General features: G+C 43.7%; 5 protein-coding genes across 6 annotated transcripts; 1 reads left to right on the top strand and 4 right to left on the bottom strand.

Annotated features, from left to right (window-relative positions):
- Positions 1-316: 316 nt before the first annotated feature.
- Positions 317-7,960, bottom strand: LOC130690602 (nuclear receptor corepressor 1-like). Its single transcript, XM_059495833.1, has 12 exons — positions 7,715-7,960; positions 6,699-7,635; positions 6,088-6,627; positions 5,819-5,983; positions 5,430-5,585; positions 4,789-5,353; positions 4,527-4,702; positions 4,234-4,425; positions 3,675-4,157; positions 3,354-3,614; positions 1,663-3,278; positions 317-1,592 (listed from the first exon to the last, which is right to left on the bottom strand). Exons 1-12 carry the CDS (start codon positions 7,864-7,866, stop codon positions 449-451), a joined length of 6,387 nt encoding a protein of 2,128 aa, XP_059351816.1. The 5' UTR covers positions 7,867-7,960; the 3' UTR covers positions 317-448.
- A 595-nt stretch (positions 7,961-8,555) lies between these two features.
- On the bottom strand, positions 8,556-10,033 carry LOC130690581 (putative methyltransferase DDB_G0268948). The gene is made up of 6 exons (XM_057513608.2): positions 9,704-10,033; positions 9,454-9,614; positions 9,180-9,390; positions 8,997-9,094; positions 8,784-8,924; positions 8,556-8,710 (listed from the first exon to the last, which is right to left on the bottom strand). The coding sequence occupies exons 1-6, from the start codon at positions 9,812-9,814 to the stop codon at positions 8,626-8,628; spliced, it is 807 nt and encodes a 268-aa protein (XP_057369591.1). The 5' UTR covers positions 9,815-10,033; the 3' UTR covers positions 8,556-8,625.
- A 146-nt stretch (positions 10,034-10,179) lies between these two features.
- LOC130690572 (modifier of mdg4-like) lies at positions 10,180-11,354 on the bottom strand. The gene is made up of 3 exons (XM_057513597.2): positions 11,026-11,354; positions 10,536-10,957; positions 10,180-10,459 (listed from the first exon to the last, which is right to left on the bottom strand). Exons 1-3 carry the CDS (start codon positions 11,238-11,240, stop codon positions 10,209-10,211), a joined length of 888 nt encoding a protein of 295 aa, XP_057369580.1. The 5' UTR covers positions 11,241-11,354; the 3' UTR covers positions 10,180-10,208.
- A 46-nt stretch (positions 11,355-11,400) lies between these two features.
- LOC130690523 (squamous cell carcinoma antigen recognized by T-cells 3-like) lies at positions 11,401-14,864 on the top strand. The gene is made up of 11 exons (XM_057513522.2): positions 11,401-11,763; positions 11,835-11,961; positions 12,032-12,136; positions 12,227-12,504; positions 12,560-12,992; positions 13,054-13,221; positions 13,287-13,455; positions 13,526-13,681; positions 13,743-14,163; positions 14,222-14,369; positions 14,437-14,864. Exons 1-11 carry the CDS (start codon positions 11,596-11,598, stop codon positions 14,853-14,855), a joined length of 2,592 nt encoding a protein of 863 aa, XP_057369505.1. The 5' UTR covers positions 11,401-11,595; the 3' UTR covers positions 14,856-14,864.
- Positions 13,495-16,910, bottom strand: LOC130690553 (cell cycle checkpoint control protein RAD9A-like). 2 transcript variants are annotated; one of them, XM_057513570.2, is made up of 7 exons: positions 16,622-16,889; positions 16,333-16,556; positions 16,090-16,254; positions 15,926-16,029; positions 15,639-15,863; positions 15,394-15,584; positions 13,495-15,321 (listed from the first exon to the last, which is right to left on the bottom strand). In XM_057513570.2, exons 1-7 carry the CDS (start codon positions 16,653-16,655, stop codon positions 15,050-15,052), a joined length of 1,215 nt encoding a protein of 404 aa, XP_057369553.1. In that variant the 5' UTR covers positions 16,656-16,889; the 3' UTR covers positions 13,495-15,049. The 2 variants fall into 2 exon arrangements, with proteins under 2 accessions (XP_057369553.1, XP_057369552.1); XM_057513569.2 differs by having other exon boundaries at positions 13,495-15,584; positions 16,622-16,910.
- Between the last annotated feature and the right edge of the window lie 44 nt (positions 16,911-16,954).

The following is a 16,954-nucleotide window of genomic DNA, read 5'->3' as shown; positions in this document are numbered from 1 at the left end:
TATTCATGACAAAAACGCTCTGCAGGAACACACAATCATACGCGTACAAATAGACTTTCAAAAGTCATCCAAAAGATACATACATACCCGGAAAAAAAAAGGACGCATAAGAAACGAGGAAACAAGTCAACACCTTATGGAAAGGTTGCGGAAGATTCTACAAGAATAATCCAATGCAAGACATATGATGATGTAAGAACCACAAAGTTAACAGGAGTAGAAGAGACGGCATGATGATGATGATGAGGGTATAGCTTTTGTTTTAGAATTCAGTTGCAAGATTAACAACTCATTTGAGTACCCGAAACAAAGCGATCTGTTGTTCAGCATCCAGCTCGTTGTATTGGCCGCTAGGAGCCAACGGCAAAGCTCACGGAAAGAAAAAAGGGCTTGCTTTATATTAGATTTTTTTTTTTTTTTTTTTGCTGTTGGTTTTCTTGTTACGTTTTCAATCTTCATCAGAGAGAACTTCATACTGAGATGATAACAAAACAACTGGCTGGCCCGTTGTTTGGTTGCCGGTGGAACTGGCCGATGCGGAGGTGACGGCAGTTGGAGCACTACTGCTCATAGGGACATTGGGCGGTATAGTGTACGGATATCCCATGGAAGGGTACGGGGTAGACATGTAATGTGGTACAACTGGAGACGGTCCACCTCTCTCATCTTCATTCATTCGTGGTCTTTTGTTAGGGGATGGAGCAGGACTAATGCCGCGCCGAGCCGGTGAACTTGGAGGCGCCATTTCGTGATTAGCGCTGCCCCCTCCTCCAGCTGGAACGCCACCGTCCGAAGAGGTTCGCATCACTTCGACAATCTTCTTCTTGACGTAATCGAGCGGGGAAATGGCAGGTTGACGAGTTTCAGCTTCACCTCCTCCACCGCCGCTTTTAGGTAGTCCATATTCTTGCATCTGCTGGCCTTCTCCAGCGCGACATTTGGCAGCATAGTCGAGGGCGGCTCGATTCTTAGCGTAATCGTTCATCAACGACTCGGGAGCTGCCATACGGGACTTGGAATACTCCGCTTGGCGTCTTTGCCAATCTGGGTGCCAATCTTGTTCGGCGGGCACTGGCATTCCTCCTCCTCCTCCTCCTCCAGTGCCTTGATGAAAATCCTTGGCAATGATAGATTCAATGTGTTCCCCTAGAGTAAAGGCAGCTTTGCTTGAAGATCCAGATGCTGGAGGGGGCAATGAAGGAGACGACGAGGGCGGACGTTGTTGGGATGGCAGCCCAGAAGGAGGAGGCGGATCTTCATGGCGTTGTTGCTCCTTGTGGCCGGCACGGGGGTCTAAAGTAGTACCGCGAGTATCTACAGGACTAGCGTTCCTCCTATATCGATTGAAGTAGCTTTCATTGCTGGCTTTGGAATTGGTGACAACAGACCCCAGTTCACTTGGATTTGAAGATTGGTTTATCTGGTGGGTAATGATGGCATCGATTAAAGAGGCGGCCGTCAGCGTCGCATCACCCACTGCTGCAGCGCCGGCACCGGTTTGACCTGGAGGGGCGCTGGCAATCTTGGGCGATTCTCTTTGATAGGCCATGGTGCGCTCCATAACTTCTTCTCTTCTATCTGGATGCATTGATCTATACATCAATTGGGAAAAAATCATTTTAACACTTTGCCCGTATGCAATGTGAATTAAATTCGACTCACCTGGAGATCGGCAAAGACTGTAGATGACCCCTAGGATCTCTCTCCTTCTCCCTCTCACGATCTCTTCGATCCCGATCCGGAACAGGTAGGCTCGGTTGAGCAGCGGCGGCATTAACCAACGACGCAAATGCGTCATGGACGTAAATGGGATCACCCCTTGGAGAAATAGACACCGGCGGGGCACCACCTGCAGTCGAATTTGGCCGACTATTGGGATGGAGGTGACCTCCCACTCCACCGGCACCCATTGACAACAATCCACCCGGGGAAGACGTCCTAACTTGAGTGCTTTGTTGTTGCAGTGGGCTGGAGGCAGGCGGTGATGGTCTCGGATCAGGTTGGCGCGCCGAAGGTACGGACGAGTTTCGCTGAATGACCCCTTGCCTCTGTTGAGGAGGTTGAGATGATTGCGGGTGCTGATGCGAAAGGCTTTGATGTTGCTGCAGTTGGGGTGCAATGTTACCACTATTCGTGTTCGACGGGTAACCGTGGTGCGGCTCCATGCCGTACGACGGATGCTTCTGCACATACATGGGTGAAGGAGGTCTATGCTGATAGGCTGGATGAGAGGGCGGCGGTGGGGGTTGCCGATCATTCGGTCTCGTGTTGACAGGCATTTGAGGTTGTAACGGTCCACCTAACAGATCTCGATCTCTTCTGCCTGCACTGTTTCGCTCGGCCATTTGTTGCGACAAAAGATAATCGTTACTCAAAATCGATTGTCTCAAATAAGATTGCGGGTCCGGCTGGTATGGAAGTCGCATAGGCGGACCCGGTGGCTGCTGCTGCTGCTGCTGCTGTTGCTGTTGTTGCTGCGGCAGACCTCTATAGTATGATTCATACGCAGGATGAGATGAATGAGGTCCAGTCGGCGGCAAACCAGGTCTGGTGTCCAAGTCCTTCGCGGCGATGGGTGTGCCCTGTGTAATGGAACCACCCAAAGAATCACGACCTTGAACCGTAGGACGTATCAAACCGTCCGTTCTCGGTAGTTGCAACTGAACAGGTAAGGAATTTGTTGACGGCGATGAGATTGAAAGCGGAGTGCCCTGCATGATCGAACCACTCGGTGGTCGTGATGAGTTTTGAGCAGGCGGAGTTGATCTAGGCGGATAAGGAGCTGGAGCTCTCATTCCCGCTGAATAAGCAGCCATGGGATCGATAACGGCTGAGCCAGGAGGGACCCGGTAATCTTGTTGTTGCTGTTGTTGTTGCTGATGTTGTTGCTGATGTTGTTGCTGTTGTTGTTGTTGTTGTTGTTGCTGCTGTTGTTCTTTGCTCGTTTTCGAGTGAGCTAGCGGAGGAGGAGCATAAGGTGACGTCGAGTGACCATAGGGTTGCCCTTGCGCAGACTGATTCAACGGCAACGACGTATCCTTATTATCACGTTTTTTAGGCATCGATAAGTCTAGAGTTTGACCCTCGACGTCGCGATTCACACGTGCTCGTTCACGTTCATAGTCACGCATCGTCTGTTGTACTTGATGGAATGCCAAACCTTCGCGCGGAAGGCTGGCGCTGTACTCATCATTCGGGCCGGGAGGGGCTTTGCCGGGATGAGACAGTCCCATGACTGTGGGAGGAGGGTACGGAGACGACCTTCGCCCTGCATGAGGCTAAACACCCAAAAGCAAAACAAAGAAGATCATTTTTAGAATCCATACTACGAGATGAATGAAAGAAATTTTTACCTCGTGAGGTTGGGACATCATCAAACGTGGTGACTGAGTGGACGCCGTGTTTGTGACAACTGTTAACGGGGCGCTACTCCTACCAACGGTGTAGTTGCGCTGAGAATCCTTCAGAATGGACGTGATCGTTGGCGATTCCGATGGTCCCGGTGGATAAACTGGCGAGCCGACTCCCATCGGTGCGGACATGTTATGGGGATCAGTTCGCTTCAACTGACTCTCAATGACACCCGACACTAAATCTCGAACGGTCAACGCCTCCTGTAACATAGATACCCTTGGCATTTGCCTTTTAATTGGTTGAACAACATGGATCAATACCTGTCCGACATTGCCGTTACTCCGATGGACAGTGGGGTGCAAGCTGTTGTTGTTGGCTTGGGCTTCTGCCGCAGCATTCTGACTGGCTCCCATTTCATCAGCACTGTCTGTTTCTGAATTGTCCGCTCCAATTGGTTGTACAACTCTGGCCACCGGCCGTGGCTCTACCATGGTCAACGGATGGGGAGGCAAGAGTTGCGGTTCTGGCCGAACTGCTTTTTCCTCCCCGACTGGACATTCTTCCCTGGTCGGAGGCACTTCCGGCTTTCCATCCGACACAGCAGCATTGCCTACTGGTGGAGGACCTATGGGTGTGCTATTTTCTTCGGCTTTGATTGGAACAGTTTCTTCTTGAACCGAATCAGATATGGCGGCAGAAGAGCCTTCTGCAAGGCCGGAAGGTGTCTGTCCGGTGAGCGCAGCCAATTTCCGGTTGATTCGATTGCAACATGTAGAACAGCATTTGGTCATGTCTTGTCCAATCTGCGTGAAAAGTAGAAGCAAATATGAAAAACAAATGCAAACAAATAAATCCTAATTAAAGTAATTAAGACTTTACCTGAAATTCGGTCTCTAACGCGTTCCTGATCTCCGCAGGTATTTCATTCCATTTATTGGGCAACGGACGCAAACGTTTCACTCGTCTTTTAGCAGTTGGGCAAGTAGGCAACGGGCACTGAACGATACGTCGTCGCACCACACGACACCGACAGGCGCTACAAACTCTAGCTTCGGTACTGACATCTGCTTCCTGAATAACAAAAATTTTAAAAGAAATAAATAAATAAAAAGAAAAACCTTAACCATTTCAACTTGTTGCACGCGCAACGAAATGATATTTCCATTTCATACCGCTAGTCCATATTGGGAAGCTTGGTGTTTGGGCAGGGGCCTGCTCTGTCCATAGTGCTCCAATACGGCTTTACACACCACACACGGGTGAGGTCCTCCAGTGCCACTCACACTAACAGCTGTAGAACCATTTTCTTCCTCCTCGTCATCGTCGTCATCTTCAGTGTTATCTGAGCCTGAAAATTTATTTCAAATATAGAAAATAAAAAAATTATACACATGAAAGTAGTGTTGTTGCTAAGGAACAATTTGAAGGGCTTACTGTTTTCCTCTTTCGGGCTTTTGTTATTGTAAGAAGGCGGTTCGATCGCGGCAGTTGGTGCAGGCTCTGGCTGTGCTGGAGTGCTTGAGCTTGCTATTGAAGATACGACTGTTGCCTCAGGTATTGCCAATGAAGTGCTAACTGTTGGCGTACTGGTAATTGACAGAGACGTTGTAGAGGTGGTACTGGCAGTCGATTGGCTAAACGAGGACGTAGTGGTGATCGCTTCCTGACGCATCAATTGTTCTCGTTGAAGGCGTGTCGTTACACCAGAACCAGGCGCATCGCTTATCGATTGGCTTTGATTCTGTGCGGCAGCGGCGGCGGCAGCTGCGGCGGCTGCCGCTGCCGCTGCAGCAGCGGCCGCAGCAGCATTTGGCTTCTGCATAGCTCTTGTGTTTCGCTTCATCTTCGTTTTACGAAGAAGTTGCTTATAGTTGACCGTCTTTTTCGAGAGGTAATAGAACTGGACGCAATCGGCAACCGATTTGCGCTCTAGGTAAGAAGCAGTCGTCCCAAAATTCTTAGGATGTAGAAGGTACTTCTCCTTGAAAATCTCTTTTTCCTATCGGACAATTACAAAACACGCACGTTAATTTGAGTGCAATAATTACAAGTAATGAAAAACGGTGAAGCCAAACCTGTTCAGTCCAAACGTTGAGTAAAGGTCGTTCACGGTATTCGGCCATCGGATCTTCAACCAAGCCGTTTCGATTGTCAAAGCATAACCGTCGTTCCCGAGAGTCCAGCAGGACAGGCGGTACAACGGCTAATGATCTCATCTTTTTATCCTCGTTCTAAGATAAGGAGATCAAATCATTATCACCAACACATAAATGATAATCATCAAGATTAGTTAGATCAAATTCCACAAAAAAGGAATTGAAATAGCAAACATGAATTGGCCTTAACGACTAAAAGGTCCGAAATTTAATTAAAAACGAAATATCCTAAGGCTGCGGGTGCTCCACTATTGTCTGGCACGGGGTATTCATCAAATTTGATATCTTCATAGTAACAGGTAATCTACCTCTTGTTCTTGAAGGCCGTCCATTATTTCTTCCAAGTCAGCATCTGATTTGATTCGTGAGCCAACTCGACTGAACCTCTCTCGATCTTCCCTTTGTTTTCGCAACTCAGGGAATACTTTCTCGTAGAACTCGCGTTCCTTCTTCCGTCCAAACACCGTGTTGGGCTGCATAGATTGGGAACAAATGGAGGAAACACGTTAATTTTCAGTAGACGATGAAATGTAACTGTTGGGTGGTGGTGAGAAGACAAAAAAAAAGCAATAATTACAGGAACGACGGGTGCAGTTGGTGCAGCAGTCGAAGTGGTGCCACCACTCGTGGTAATTGCAACAGTCGTCGGTGCAGCAACAGTTGCCCCGGTGGCAGCAACCGAGGGGCCGTTATTGGCCTTTTCAAGGTCACTAACTCGTTTGCCCCACTCGTTCATCCATTTGTTGTAAGTCAGCATAAGATAGCGATGACGGCCCTCCTTCTCCTTTTGGCGCCGTCTTAGAAATTTCAAGAGGCGCGGTCGGAACGCCAAAAACTGCGTACGATTGCGCAAGTAAACAGCAGTGTCGGACGGCTGGTGATAGAGAGGCAGGTCTATTGCCGGTCCCAACGACGCAAGCATCTTGTGCGCTTCGGCGGCTTTCCGTCGGTTCTCGGCATAAATGAGCTGAGCAACGCTCTGGTTCTTGGGTCCCGTACCCTGGGTCCTCAGTTCGCCATGTTCTGGCGGTGGCTTCTTGGCTGCCTCTTCCAAATCTTGTTGTTTCTTTTTGAGTTTCGTTATGTTGTTTTCCACCTTTGCAATCTCGCCATCAACCTGGATCGTTCCAAATGACAAATGGTCAACTGTGTTGCTACAAATGTGCCAGTTAATAAGTAAAGGCATACCTTGGTGATTTGCTTCAAGAGCTCGTCTTTGGTGGAACGTAACGGGGAATCATCCCTCTTGAGCGGATCTTCGCCATCGCCCGGAAGAGTTGGGCTGATGGCTTCAACCTGTGGGATGTACGCTGGCTGGGATTCGCGGTGCATTGGTAAGACAGGGGGGCCTGTGTTTGAGGGGGCCACAGCCGCGATGGGCCGCGTGTCGATTCGCAATGGCTGGGCCAAAGTGGCTTTCATCAACAGAGGCTCGCCATCGCTGATGCGCAGCTTTTTGTGCGCAGATTCGTTCGCGCTGGCCACGGCTGGGGCTAATGGTAACATCAACGGTTCGCGATATGCATCCATCGGAGCTGTTGAATATGCCATTTGAGAAGGATGGCCAGGTAGGGGATGATGTCGACCGCTGTTTCCCCCACTACCAACTCCTATAGGAGCACTACCGATAAGTCCACCACCACTACCGCCTCCTGGACCAGGTCCACTTAAGCTAGGAGGACCTCCGCCATAGTCCATTGGCGACAGACCGGAATATGGTAAAAGTGTCAGACGTCGACGGAATTCGCCAGAGCGATCGGGTGGCGACCGCAGAGGGAAAACAGCGGGTTCGGCACGGCTGTAGGTGGGCGAGCTGGAATAGACGCCCGATGATGAAGGCATCGATGACTGGCCCGAAGAATATCGTTCCATGGCGCTGCTGTTGGGCGGCAGTGGGGCTGCAGGCAAGGCTGCAGCATAAGGATGTGCACGGGCCACCTGCGACAAATTCGAGTGCGAAACCTGAGGTGGAGGAGGCGTAACAGGCTCGGTGGCAGGACCCACGTGACTCGTTTGCAATAAATGAGCTGATGGCACCAGGCTCAAGCCACTGTTTCCTCCAGCTGCCACAGGCAATGACCTCATCTTGTATGGTGACCCATCAAGAATTGGACGAACAGGAGGTCTGCAAGGAAAATAGGAATCAGGATGCATAGTGGCATAACTCCTTTAACCTCAATGTTTCTCAGATTTACTCGAAATACCTTCCAATGTGAGCAATTGGTAATGGTCCCGAAGTAGGTTGAGAGGGCAGCCTGGCCGGAGTCTGTCCATAACTGGATGGCATTGTGTTGACTCTCGGACTGCTAGCTGCAGGGCTGTGAGATGGCAGTGGGAGAGATCTTACCGTCTCCATCAAGATTCCAGTGGTTGATTAATGGTACTTTCCGTCAACCAACTGGAATCACTTGGACATCTTACCCTCCCCTAGAAACTTCACAGCACTTGTATGTAGAACAGTGATAGGACGGGTAATCAAATGGCGGATAATAATCAATTATCAGTATTGGGAGCGTTCACTACTGTTGCCATTGCTGTGGCACAGGTGCCTGGGCTGAAGTGAGCCCCCCTTGTAGTTTATTGTTCAACCATAAGTTCAGGCAATCTGACTTGGCGTACACGCTGGAAACGATTCTGACCGTCATGAAAGCAAAGCTTATTTTACACTGGTCGCTTTCCGAATGAATTGAGAGTGAAACACAACTTTACAAGCCTCTTTGACGTACTTCTTTTCCAGAATGTGATTTTCCCCTCCCTCTGAAAATGGCGTCCAGAAGAAAGGGGCTTCAGCGACTAGCGGTCGTTTCTGAAAGCTTTTCTTAAAAAGAAAGAAAAAAAGAAGAAACAACTGACAGTCGAAATGCGATGGATTTTCAAGCCCTTAAATAAATTTTCCAGGTTTTAGCCTTTTGCACATTGACACAATGACAAAGTGGCTATCAAAAGGTGGATATAAGCTCACCACGTGTAAATTCTACGTCGCACAATAAAGATTCATTCAATTTCTGGTCGACTTAGGGTTGATGAAAATGTGTTATGCTGTAGAATATAATTAGTGTATTTTTGCTGTTCGAAATTTTACAATTCGTATGGTCTTTATTATCCATGTTATCGTTTAAACTCGACCCATCAAAAGAAAGTATTTTCGTGTAATTAAAAGCTGCGCGTTTTCCTCGTAGTTTTCGAACGCTTTCAGGCAGCTGGTGCCAAGATGACAAACAGGAGTTGTTGGTATCGGCAATTCAGTAAATAAGAGAATCATGGAAGTGGTACCTTGATGTAAATTCTTCCAGGATTTCTTCTCCTGCTTTTAGTCCGTGAACTTTGCAATAGTTTTGAAAACCAGACCAAGTAGTAATGTAGCCAACAAATTCTGACATAGTAGTGGTGATTGGGTCAGTCCAGAATTCCTCCCTAAGTCACAGGTCTTTATTTTTTCACAGTTTCGGAAAAAGTAACATATTTTTCTACAGATAAGAACATTACCTTGTGAAATCCTTAAAGGGTAGTGCTATATCAGAATACTCATTATCTACAAGCTCACGGCCTTTCCCCCAAAATGAGCCAGTCCTTTTATGATACAGCTTGAACAACACAGCACACAAAGGATTTCAATAATGCAAAAATCAATCAAGTTATTTAGCAATGCAAGGGCATTGGATGATATACCAAATCAAAGGCCTTCTCTAAATCATCTGCTTTTGTGGGATGTAAAAACTTAGGAAAGGTATATCCTGATAGAGCAACAATACCACCTGGACACAAAACTCTTTTAGTTTCCTTAAAAAACGAGGCTAGATCAAACCAGTGGCAGGCTTGGCTGGCAGTAACAATTTGTGCTGATCCATCTTTAACTGGCAATTGTTCAGCAACACCAACCCTAGATACAATTTTATTCAGTATATCTATGCATTTCATTCCCCAGTTAACATAGAATATTTACACAAAGGTGATGTTTGTTGGATGATTCATAGAATTTGCAACTTCAACTTGAGCAGGACTTGCATCTGTGGCAATCACCTTTTGAAAGTACGGCGAGAAAATATTACTACTTTGCCCATTTCCACATCCGACGTCCAAACAGAGGTTCAAGTCTCCAGTGTACTGCAAACAAGAAAAACGTTAACTCTCCACGTTGGGGATCATTACAATCATATTAAAATAATTGTATTCAGAACTTCAGAATGAAACACCTTCTTTTTAAGATAACCAATTATTTCATTTCCAAGATTTTGCGGCGGACTAGGGCGAAATTTCGCGTACAAATTGGCATGGGCCACCCCTTCAAAATATCTCTGGGCCATTTGTTAAACAAGAAACAAACGAGGAATAGAAGGTTGTGAAAAACTAAAAACCTTTTTCCTGTCCTTGAGTGTCCAAACCGTTGATAACAACTTAACCTGGTAAACTAGGGGAGGCGGGAAGTGTAAACATAGTCACTGTCGGGCTGTTGCAGGACATAGATGCCATAATATGATCACTTACCAATATGAATAACTTTTTCACATTTATTTAGATTTCATTTTTTTACGTTTCTAATAAAAGATTTAAAATAGAGTACTTTGGCTGACCAACAGTTTTTCTTTCTTTTTTTTTTGTCAAGTAAACGCGATGCAAACGGGGATTTACAATTTAAAAAATAATAGTTCCATTACACGAAAGCAAGAAAGAGAGAAATGATTCGACATTTAAATTATATCACGCTGGGCAGTGGGCGGTACTTAGCGACCCAAGAAGTCCATTCAGTGATGATATATGTTTCTTTAAATGTCTTTTTAAAGTAACTCGCGATGAAAATAATATTGAGCAAATGCCGCATGTAAGCTGTTCTGAATGCTGATTTCCAAGATGGATTTTAAGATCGGCTTTGGTCACAAATATTTCTCTACAAATAGAGCATTTGATAACTTTATTCGGTAGAGTTGACTTTGAAGATATTTCAGTTGCACCTACGAAACATTCAGTATTTGATAATCATACGAATCGAAAATTTTCTGTAGAATGTATGATAAATTTTGTTTTTACCTAGGATTGGTGCCAAAACTTTCTTTTTTTCAATACGTGCAGTTGCACAGCTTTGTGAGATACTTCTTTTTCTTTTAGAGACAGGTTCTGAAGGGTAGTTTTTGTCACTAGTTTCAGCTGTTTCACTTTTCTTTACAGGGAATGATTCTTGGATATTCTTTTCAAAGACAATCTGAAGGTCTTCATCCTCCTCTGAGCTTGAATCAGAATCAGAATCATCAGATTGTAGCTTCTGAAGTTGTTCCTCCACCTTCCTTTTTTCTAATAGTTCCAATTGAAACGGCTGGGTACTGGGGCCTGAATTTACTAGGCCTTTCACTTGCAGTTCTTTAGCATACTTTGAAACTGTCACTAAGTCATCTGATGAACCCTCAGCAATCCCATTGTAAAGGAAATTGACTAAGCAAACCATAACAGCATATCTGTTTAAAGTTAGCAGTTTACTTTGAGGTGTTTCGAGAAACAAATATATCTAAAGGATAATTTTTACCTAAAACCTTCAAGAAAAATTACTTGTTCAACGGAAGAGTCACAACCCATTAATAGCTGACTAAATAGCGGACTAAGCGAAGCAAGGACGGAGCGGTGAACCAAGATTTTTTCACCCTCGCAGATTAAAGTAATATCTGCATGGCTATGATTCCTATACATTGCCGACAGATTCGAAGTCCAATCGTAAGATTTGAAATTTTTCATACGTTCCATTTGCCTGAACTACCAGAAAATTCAGAACCACAGAATACGATTATTTATCAGTCACTTGAGCTCAACGTATAGGTTAATGAAACGCAAAAAAACACGTTTTCTTTATTCTTTTTTAATTCTGTTCAGGTGATTTCTAAAATTAGGGTAGGCCCTAAAAAGTGGTCGTCTTCTGTTCTCAAGCTTCCTTTGCTTACCGCTAGATTGATGCGTGAGTTACGAATATCGATGTTTTATACTGTTCTACTGCTCTTCGTTGTTTTGTAGCCTTTGAAATCCGTTTGCCGGTTAAACGATAAACATTCTTCCCAGAGTTCCCGAGATACGGCAGAGTTTTTTTTAAACTTAGTTTTCACAAATGGAGATTCAGCAGGATCTCAAAGATAACTGCGATAACGAGAAAATAGGTTTTGAAGACAATGATAGCAATGCAGAAGGATCAGAAAGTTCTGACACTGATGATTCAGAAAAAGAAAGGGAAGAACATTACGCGTTAGAAAGAAGGGTTGTCGAGTTACGGAAGGAGGTATGTCTTTCTTTCTCCTCCATTCTATGTTGATCCTATACATGCTTTTTGTTTACATAATTTTATTGTAGCTTGCAAAATCTCCAAATACATACAACACTCATGTAGAACTCATTAGTTGTCTGAGAAAACTTGGAGAACTTGATCAATTACAGCATGCCAGAGAAAATATGCATGCAATTTATCCCTTGACAGAAGGTATAAGCAAAATTTGCTTTCAGTTTAGAAGCCATTGAAATTCTTAAGGTTTTCTGGTGTTGCATTTCAGAACTATGGCTAGAATGGCTACGAGATGAAGCTAAACTCTCATTATTGGATGAAGATAAAAAAAAAGTTGAATCACTCTTTCACAGGGCAACAGAGGATTACTTGAGTAACCAACAACAAAAATACTTTCTACAAATTCATCAAACAACACAAAATACCTTTTTCTATTCATAATCTTTTAAATTTTTTTTTACAGGCATTGATATCTGGGTGGAATACATCCAGTTTTGTTTAGCTGGCATGGATATTGGAGGTGCTGAAGCATTGGAAAAAATTAGAAAAGTCATGGAAGAGGCCGTTCGTCATGGAGGTTTGCACGTCGTAAAGGGAGGTTTACTATGGGATTCCTATCGTGATTTTGAAATGGCCATATATCAGTCAACCAAAGGGAAAACCGAAACTGAAAACATAAATCAATCAAAAAAAATCACCCATCTCTTCAACCGACAACTCTCAGTACCGTTGCTTGACATGGTAAAATAAAAATTGCTTTATGGGTACGCCGTTACTATCCATGTTAATTTTACAGGAACGAACTTGGAAAGAGTATAATGAGTGGCTCGACATTTTGGATCAGAAAGTCGAAACGCACGTGAAAGCTTCATACGAAAAAGCAAAATCACAACTGGAAAAAATGTCACCTTTGGAAGACACCCTTCTTATTGCTGTTGAAAACAATGACAAAGCTGCCGTTTACCGTACTTATTTGGATCTTGAGATGAAAGAAATTAAAGATCCCGCACGCATTCAAGCACTTTTCGAGCGTGTGGTAGCCGAGTTACCACTGTATGATGCCTTCTGGATGGATTATTGCAAGTATATCGATCGTCAATTTAAAACTGCGGAGACAACTTTTGCAGTTTTTCGAAGAGCAGTTCGCAATTGTCCATGGAATGGTCCCATATGGGCTAGTTATATTTTTGCTGCCGAACGCTATGAAAAGGAAGACAGTTTCATTTCGGGTAGGTATTGTTGTTAATCACATAACTTTAGTTTTTTGTTTCATTTCTGGTTAATTCTCAGGATTAGTGCAAAATGCGTTTGCTGCTGGAATGGCTTCGGCGGCAGATTTGTTGGCTGTGTGGCTGGGATTCATTGAATATCTTGTCCGTAAAGGCAAATGGGATGACAGTGAACATACCGTCCAACTGCGAGAAGCTTTCACACGAGCGACTGAACATTTACACCAGAGTAAGCTGTGTTAAATCAGTGTACCGCAAGTGCGAAAAATGGGTAAAGCGTAATTGTTTTGGCAGGTTATGGCATCGAAGGTGATCCTGAATGCATATTGTTGCAATATTGGGCGTATCTTGAAGCGAAAAAACTTAACAACATGACTAAAGCTCGTGAGCTGTGGGGGCAGATAATGAGTCAAGGACATGGCAAATCAGCTCAATGGTGGTTGGCTCGAATTCAGTTCGAAAGGTAAAAATAATAATAAAATTTTCCTTACCAAGAAATGTCAATTGTTCTTCAACTCCCTTTTCCCTTGTAGAGCATATGCTAGTGATGCCACTGAAGTCCGAAAACTCTTCATTAAAAGTATAAATGCAGTCACGTCGTTGGATTGGCCTGAGCTAATCGTGAAGCAATGGTTACAATTTGAACGAGAAGAAGGGGATCTACAAACGATGGACAACGCTCAACTCAGGTTTCCGATGATTCGTTTTGTCAATGGACAGTTATAATGTTTTTTTTTTTTCATCCGTTAGATGTGATGCGCGAATGGAGAAAGTAAAGAAAGAAAGGGAAAGTGCAATTGTTAAGGATTTGGATACAGTTAAAGGCCGGAAACGAGGCAAAACCGAAGAAAATAACGAACCCGTATCCATCCCTCCTAAAAAAGCAAAACTCGGGCACAATAGCACTTCGACTACCAAGTCGGACACGAGAAACGCAACCGAAACTCGCACAAATGCTTCGCAACCGGCGAAGCCCATAACAATTCCTAAACCGATCACCGATCCGTGTCGTCATGCCAACACAGTCTTCTTGAGCAATCTGGACTTTAATATTTCCGAGGAAGATATACGTGAAACCATGAGTTCTTCGGGTACCATAACTGACATACGCCTGGTTCGGGATTATAAGCAACGTAGCAAGGGATTTTGTTATGTTGAATTCTCTTCATCAGTAAGTTTTCCGTAAATTATTTAATCAAATACCGTGCCATAATTTTTTGGTGTTAAAGGACGAGGTAAAAGAAGCGTTGAAGCGGGATCGTGAGCCATTGAAGGGAAGACCGATGTTTATTTCGCCTTCGGAACCTGATTCAGCATTGAAGCATCCTGTTTTCAAATACCAGTCAACTTTAGAAAAGAAAAAGCTATTTGTAAAAGGTAAATTACATGGCGTTGCAAACCTTTTCCGTCTTCTAATGTGAGACATTCCACCTCGTTTTCACAGGGTTGGCTTCCACTACGACTAAAGAGGACTTAGAAACTCTTTTCTCAAAATTTGGAATTGTTAAAGACGTTCGGTTAGCCACCTTTCGGACTGGGGTTTCAAAAGGCATAGCGTACGTTGAGTTTGAAGACGAAGTTTCGGCTACAATGGCTATGAATAAGACGGATGGAACTACGTTCCAGGATAGAGTGTTAACCGTTGCACTGAGTAATCCGCCCCCGCGTCACGATAAGAAAACCACAGACAGAGAAGAACTATCTTTGGGTGGAGGTACAAGAGAAAGAAAAACGCAACTGTCCTTTGTTCCCAACTCCATTCTCCGCCAGGTGAAGTCTTCGACGATGCCGCCACCACCGCCACCCCTTGGTTCTCAAAAGAGCAACGCAGATTTTCGATCCATGCTACTCAATAAAAAATGACTTAACTATGGCAACTGTGGCAAGAATACATAAAGAAGCTGAACAGAACAACATCAATCGCGTTTAACGTTTGTGAGCAACACACAGTTGTTACAAAACTCCGACATAAAAGGCCACCTAGTTAACCTAGAGAGAAGAAAAATATTATGAAAATGTACAAAATGCACATACAAAACAAGTGGCTTTTCTTCTGGTTAATCATCCCCTTCTGAATCGGGCGCAAATACTTCACATGGCCCTTCCCTAGCTTCTTGTGTAGCTTTTAGGCAATTTTGGAATATGTAGCGAGCACGGGCTCTCTTGGGTGGGGGCGGCTGTATTTCAAGATCCAAATTGTCGTCCATCGCAGGAAATAGCTGAGGCTCAATTAAGGATAAACTGTTTAGACGAGAAGTGTGACACGGGCTCTCAGGGACGTTTAGCATTAGAGTAGTTTGCAAATTTGCACAAGAAACAGTCCTGGAATCTAGCAATATTGAATAGGTTATAAAACACATGCCGAAAACCGTATTTGTGCAACAGCTTCTCCATTTCGTACCAGCTTTATCTCTTAGGATGGGTACAGGTGACGAGTGCTTCGATAAATTGCTTTGTGTCGAGGCGTCATTTTTCCTTTGGTTGTTGGTAGTTCGAGAACTGGTGGCAGTAGAATCCAAAACAGGTGTTAAAGTTGCCAAAAGGAAATCAGCTGAATACAAGTCTGCCTTTTCCAAGCTAAACAGAACAGGCCTAAAAAAGAAGCTTAAAGAATTCGTACATTAAGATACAATATATTTTTCGTACTGTCCAGCGCCTTCCATACGACAATCAAGGTCTAATTTTAACGCTTCTGCGAACGCTAAGATAGCCCGCAATTCTTTCAAACAAAAGGTAACTTGAGTACAAAGGGCGACATTGAAATCAACAAATTCATCTTTGGCTAATGTGACTTCAGTACGTACACATTTAGATGGATCTAGTTCATCATCAATGTGGTTGCTCAAATGAACTTGATCCATTGCAAGAGACCTAATAAATATGAGAAACAAATTATGCTTTTTTCATGATCAATGTATACTTGTTATGCTAACCAGGTAACTTCTTGAGTGCTTGAATGAAAGCTTAGAAGGGTTTCATTGTAAAAGCGTGATGTGCAGGAGAATTTGCTGGCATAGCCACTCTTACAAAATTCTGCCTAGGATAAAGTAAAGTTATTTTTTTTTTTTAAATTTAAAGAATAAACCAGAAAACTTACTTCAACACTTTCACATTCAAAGTACCGCAAGTTAAAGTGCTTAATGATACCATGTTTGCACTTGAACTCAATGATTAATAATGCTTCCAGAAGTGGTAACGTTATGTTACAAGTTTCAACTGATTTCTCCAAACTTCCAATTGACCGAAACACAGACAGGATAGACTAAGAGGACAAATGACAAAAAAACACATATTCAGGGATAAAAATTATACGCTTGTTACTGCAATATTTTGACTATACCTTCATGGGAAGTTTACATTTAATTACAGTATCCTCATCAGAATCAGCCTGAACAGTGTTTTCACTTATATGATAAAAGTCCAGGAAGAACGGTAAATGAAAATTAAAAGCTGAATAGGCAGATTTGGAGGCATTGACAGTTTTCAAAGTTAACCCATTTTCGGTCGGTTCTATATGTAACTCATCGCCTATTTTAGCTAAACAATGTATCGCTCTCGCCAAAACTGATAAAACGCCAATGTTTCAACAAATGGAATATAATTTGATTGTGTCAATGTTTTTTTCTTACCTTTAACACTTGTTGCATCCAAAAGACATTTCATTTTTCACCTGAAATGGATCATTTATACCCTATAAATGTCAAAATACTGACAAAATTGTTGTCTATGCTCCAGTATTACAATCAAAACGGATTATTCGTTGGAAGTGAAACAACGACAAATTTTGATTCTAAGTTCGATGATTGGCTCGTTGGCCATCATCGTTTTATGGAACTTTTCCATAAGGACATGATGTCAAAATTGGCAACACGCTCTCGAATGTGTTAACGTCTGAAGTCGTCGATACGTAAACAAATGAAACAAACGCAAAGCGTTGAGGGTACCCAGCAATGGCTTAATAT

The sequence above is a fragment of the Daphnia carinata genome, chromosome 6, assembly GCF_022539665.2.
Source record: "Daphnia carinata strain CSIRO-1 chromosome 6, CSIRO_AGI_Dcar_HiC_V3, whole genome shotgun sequence".
Classification (NCBI taxonomy): Eukaryota; Metazoa; Arthropoda; class Branchiopoda; order Diplostraca; family Daphniidae; genus Daphnia; species Daphnia carinata.
The sequence above is the reverse complement of the archived record's forward strand: the minus strand, read 5'-3'. Positions and strand labels throughout refer to the sequence as shown.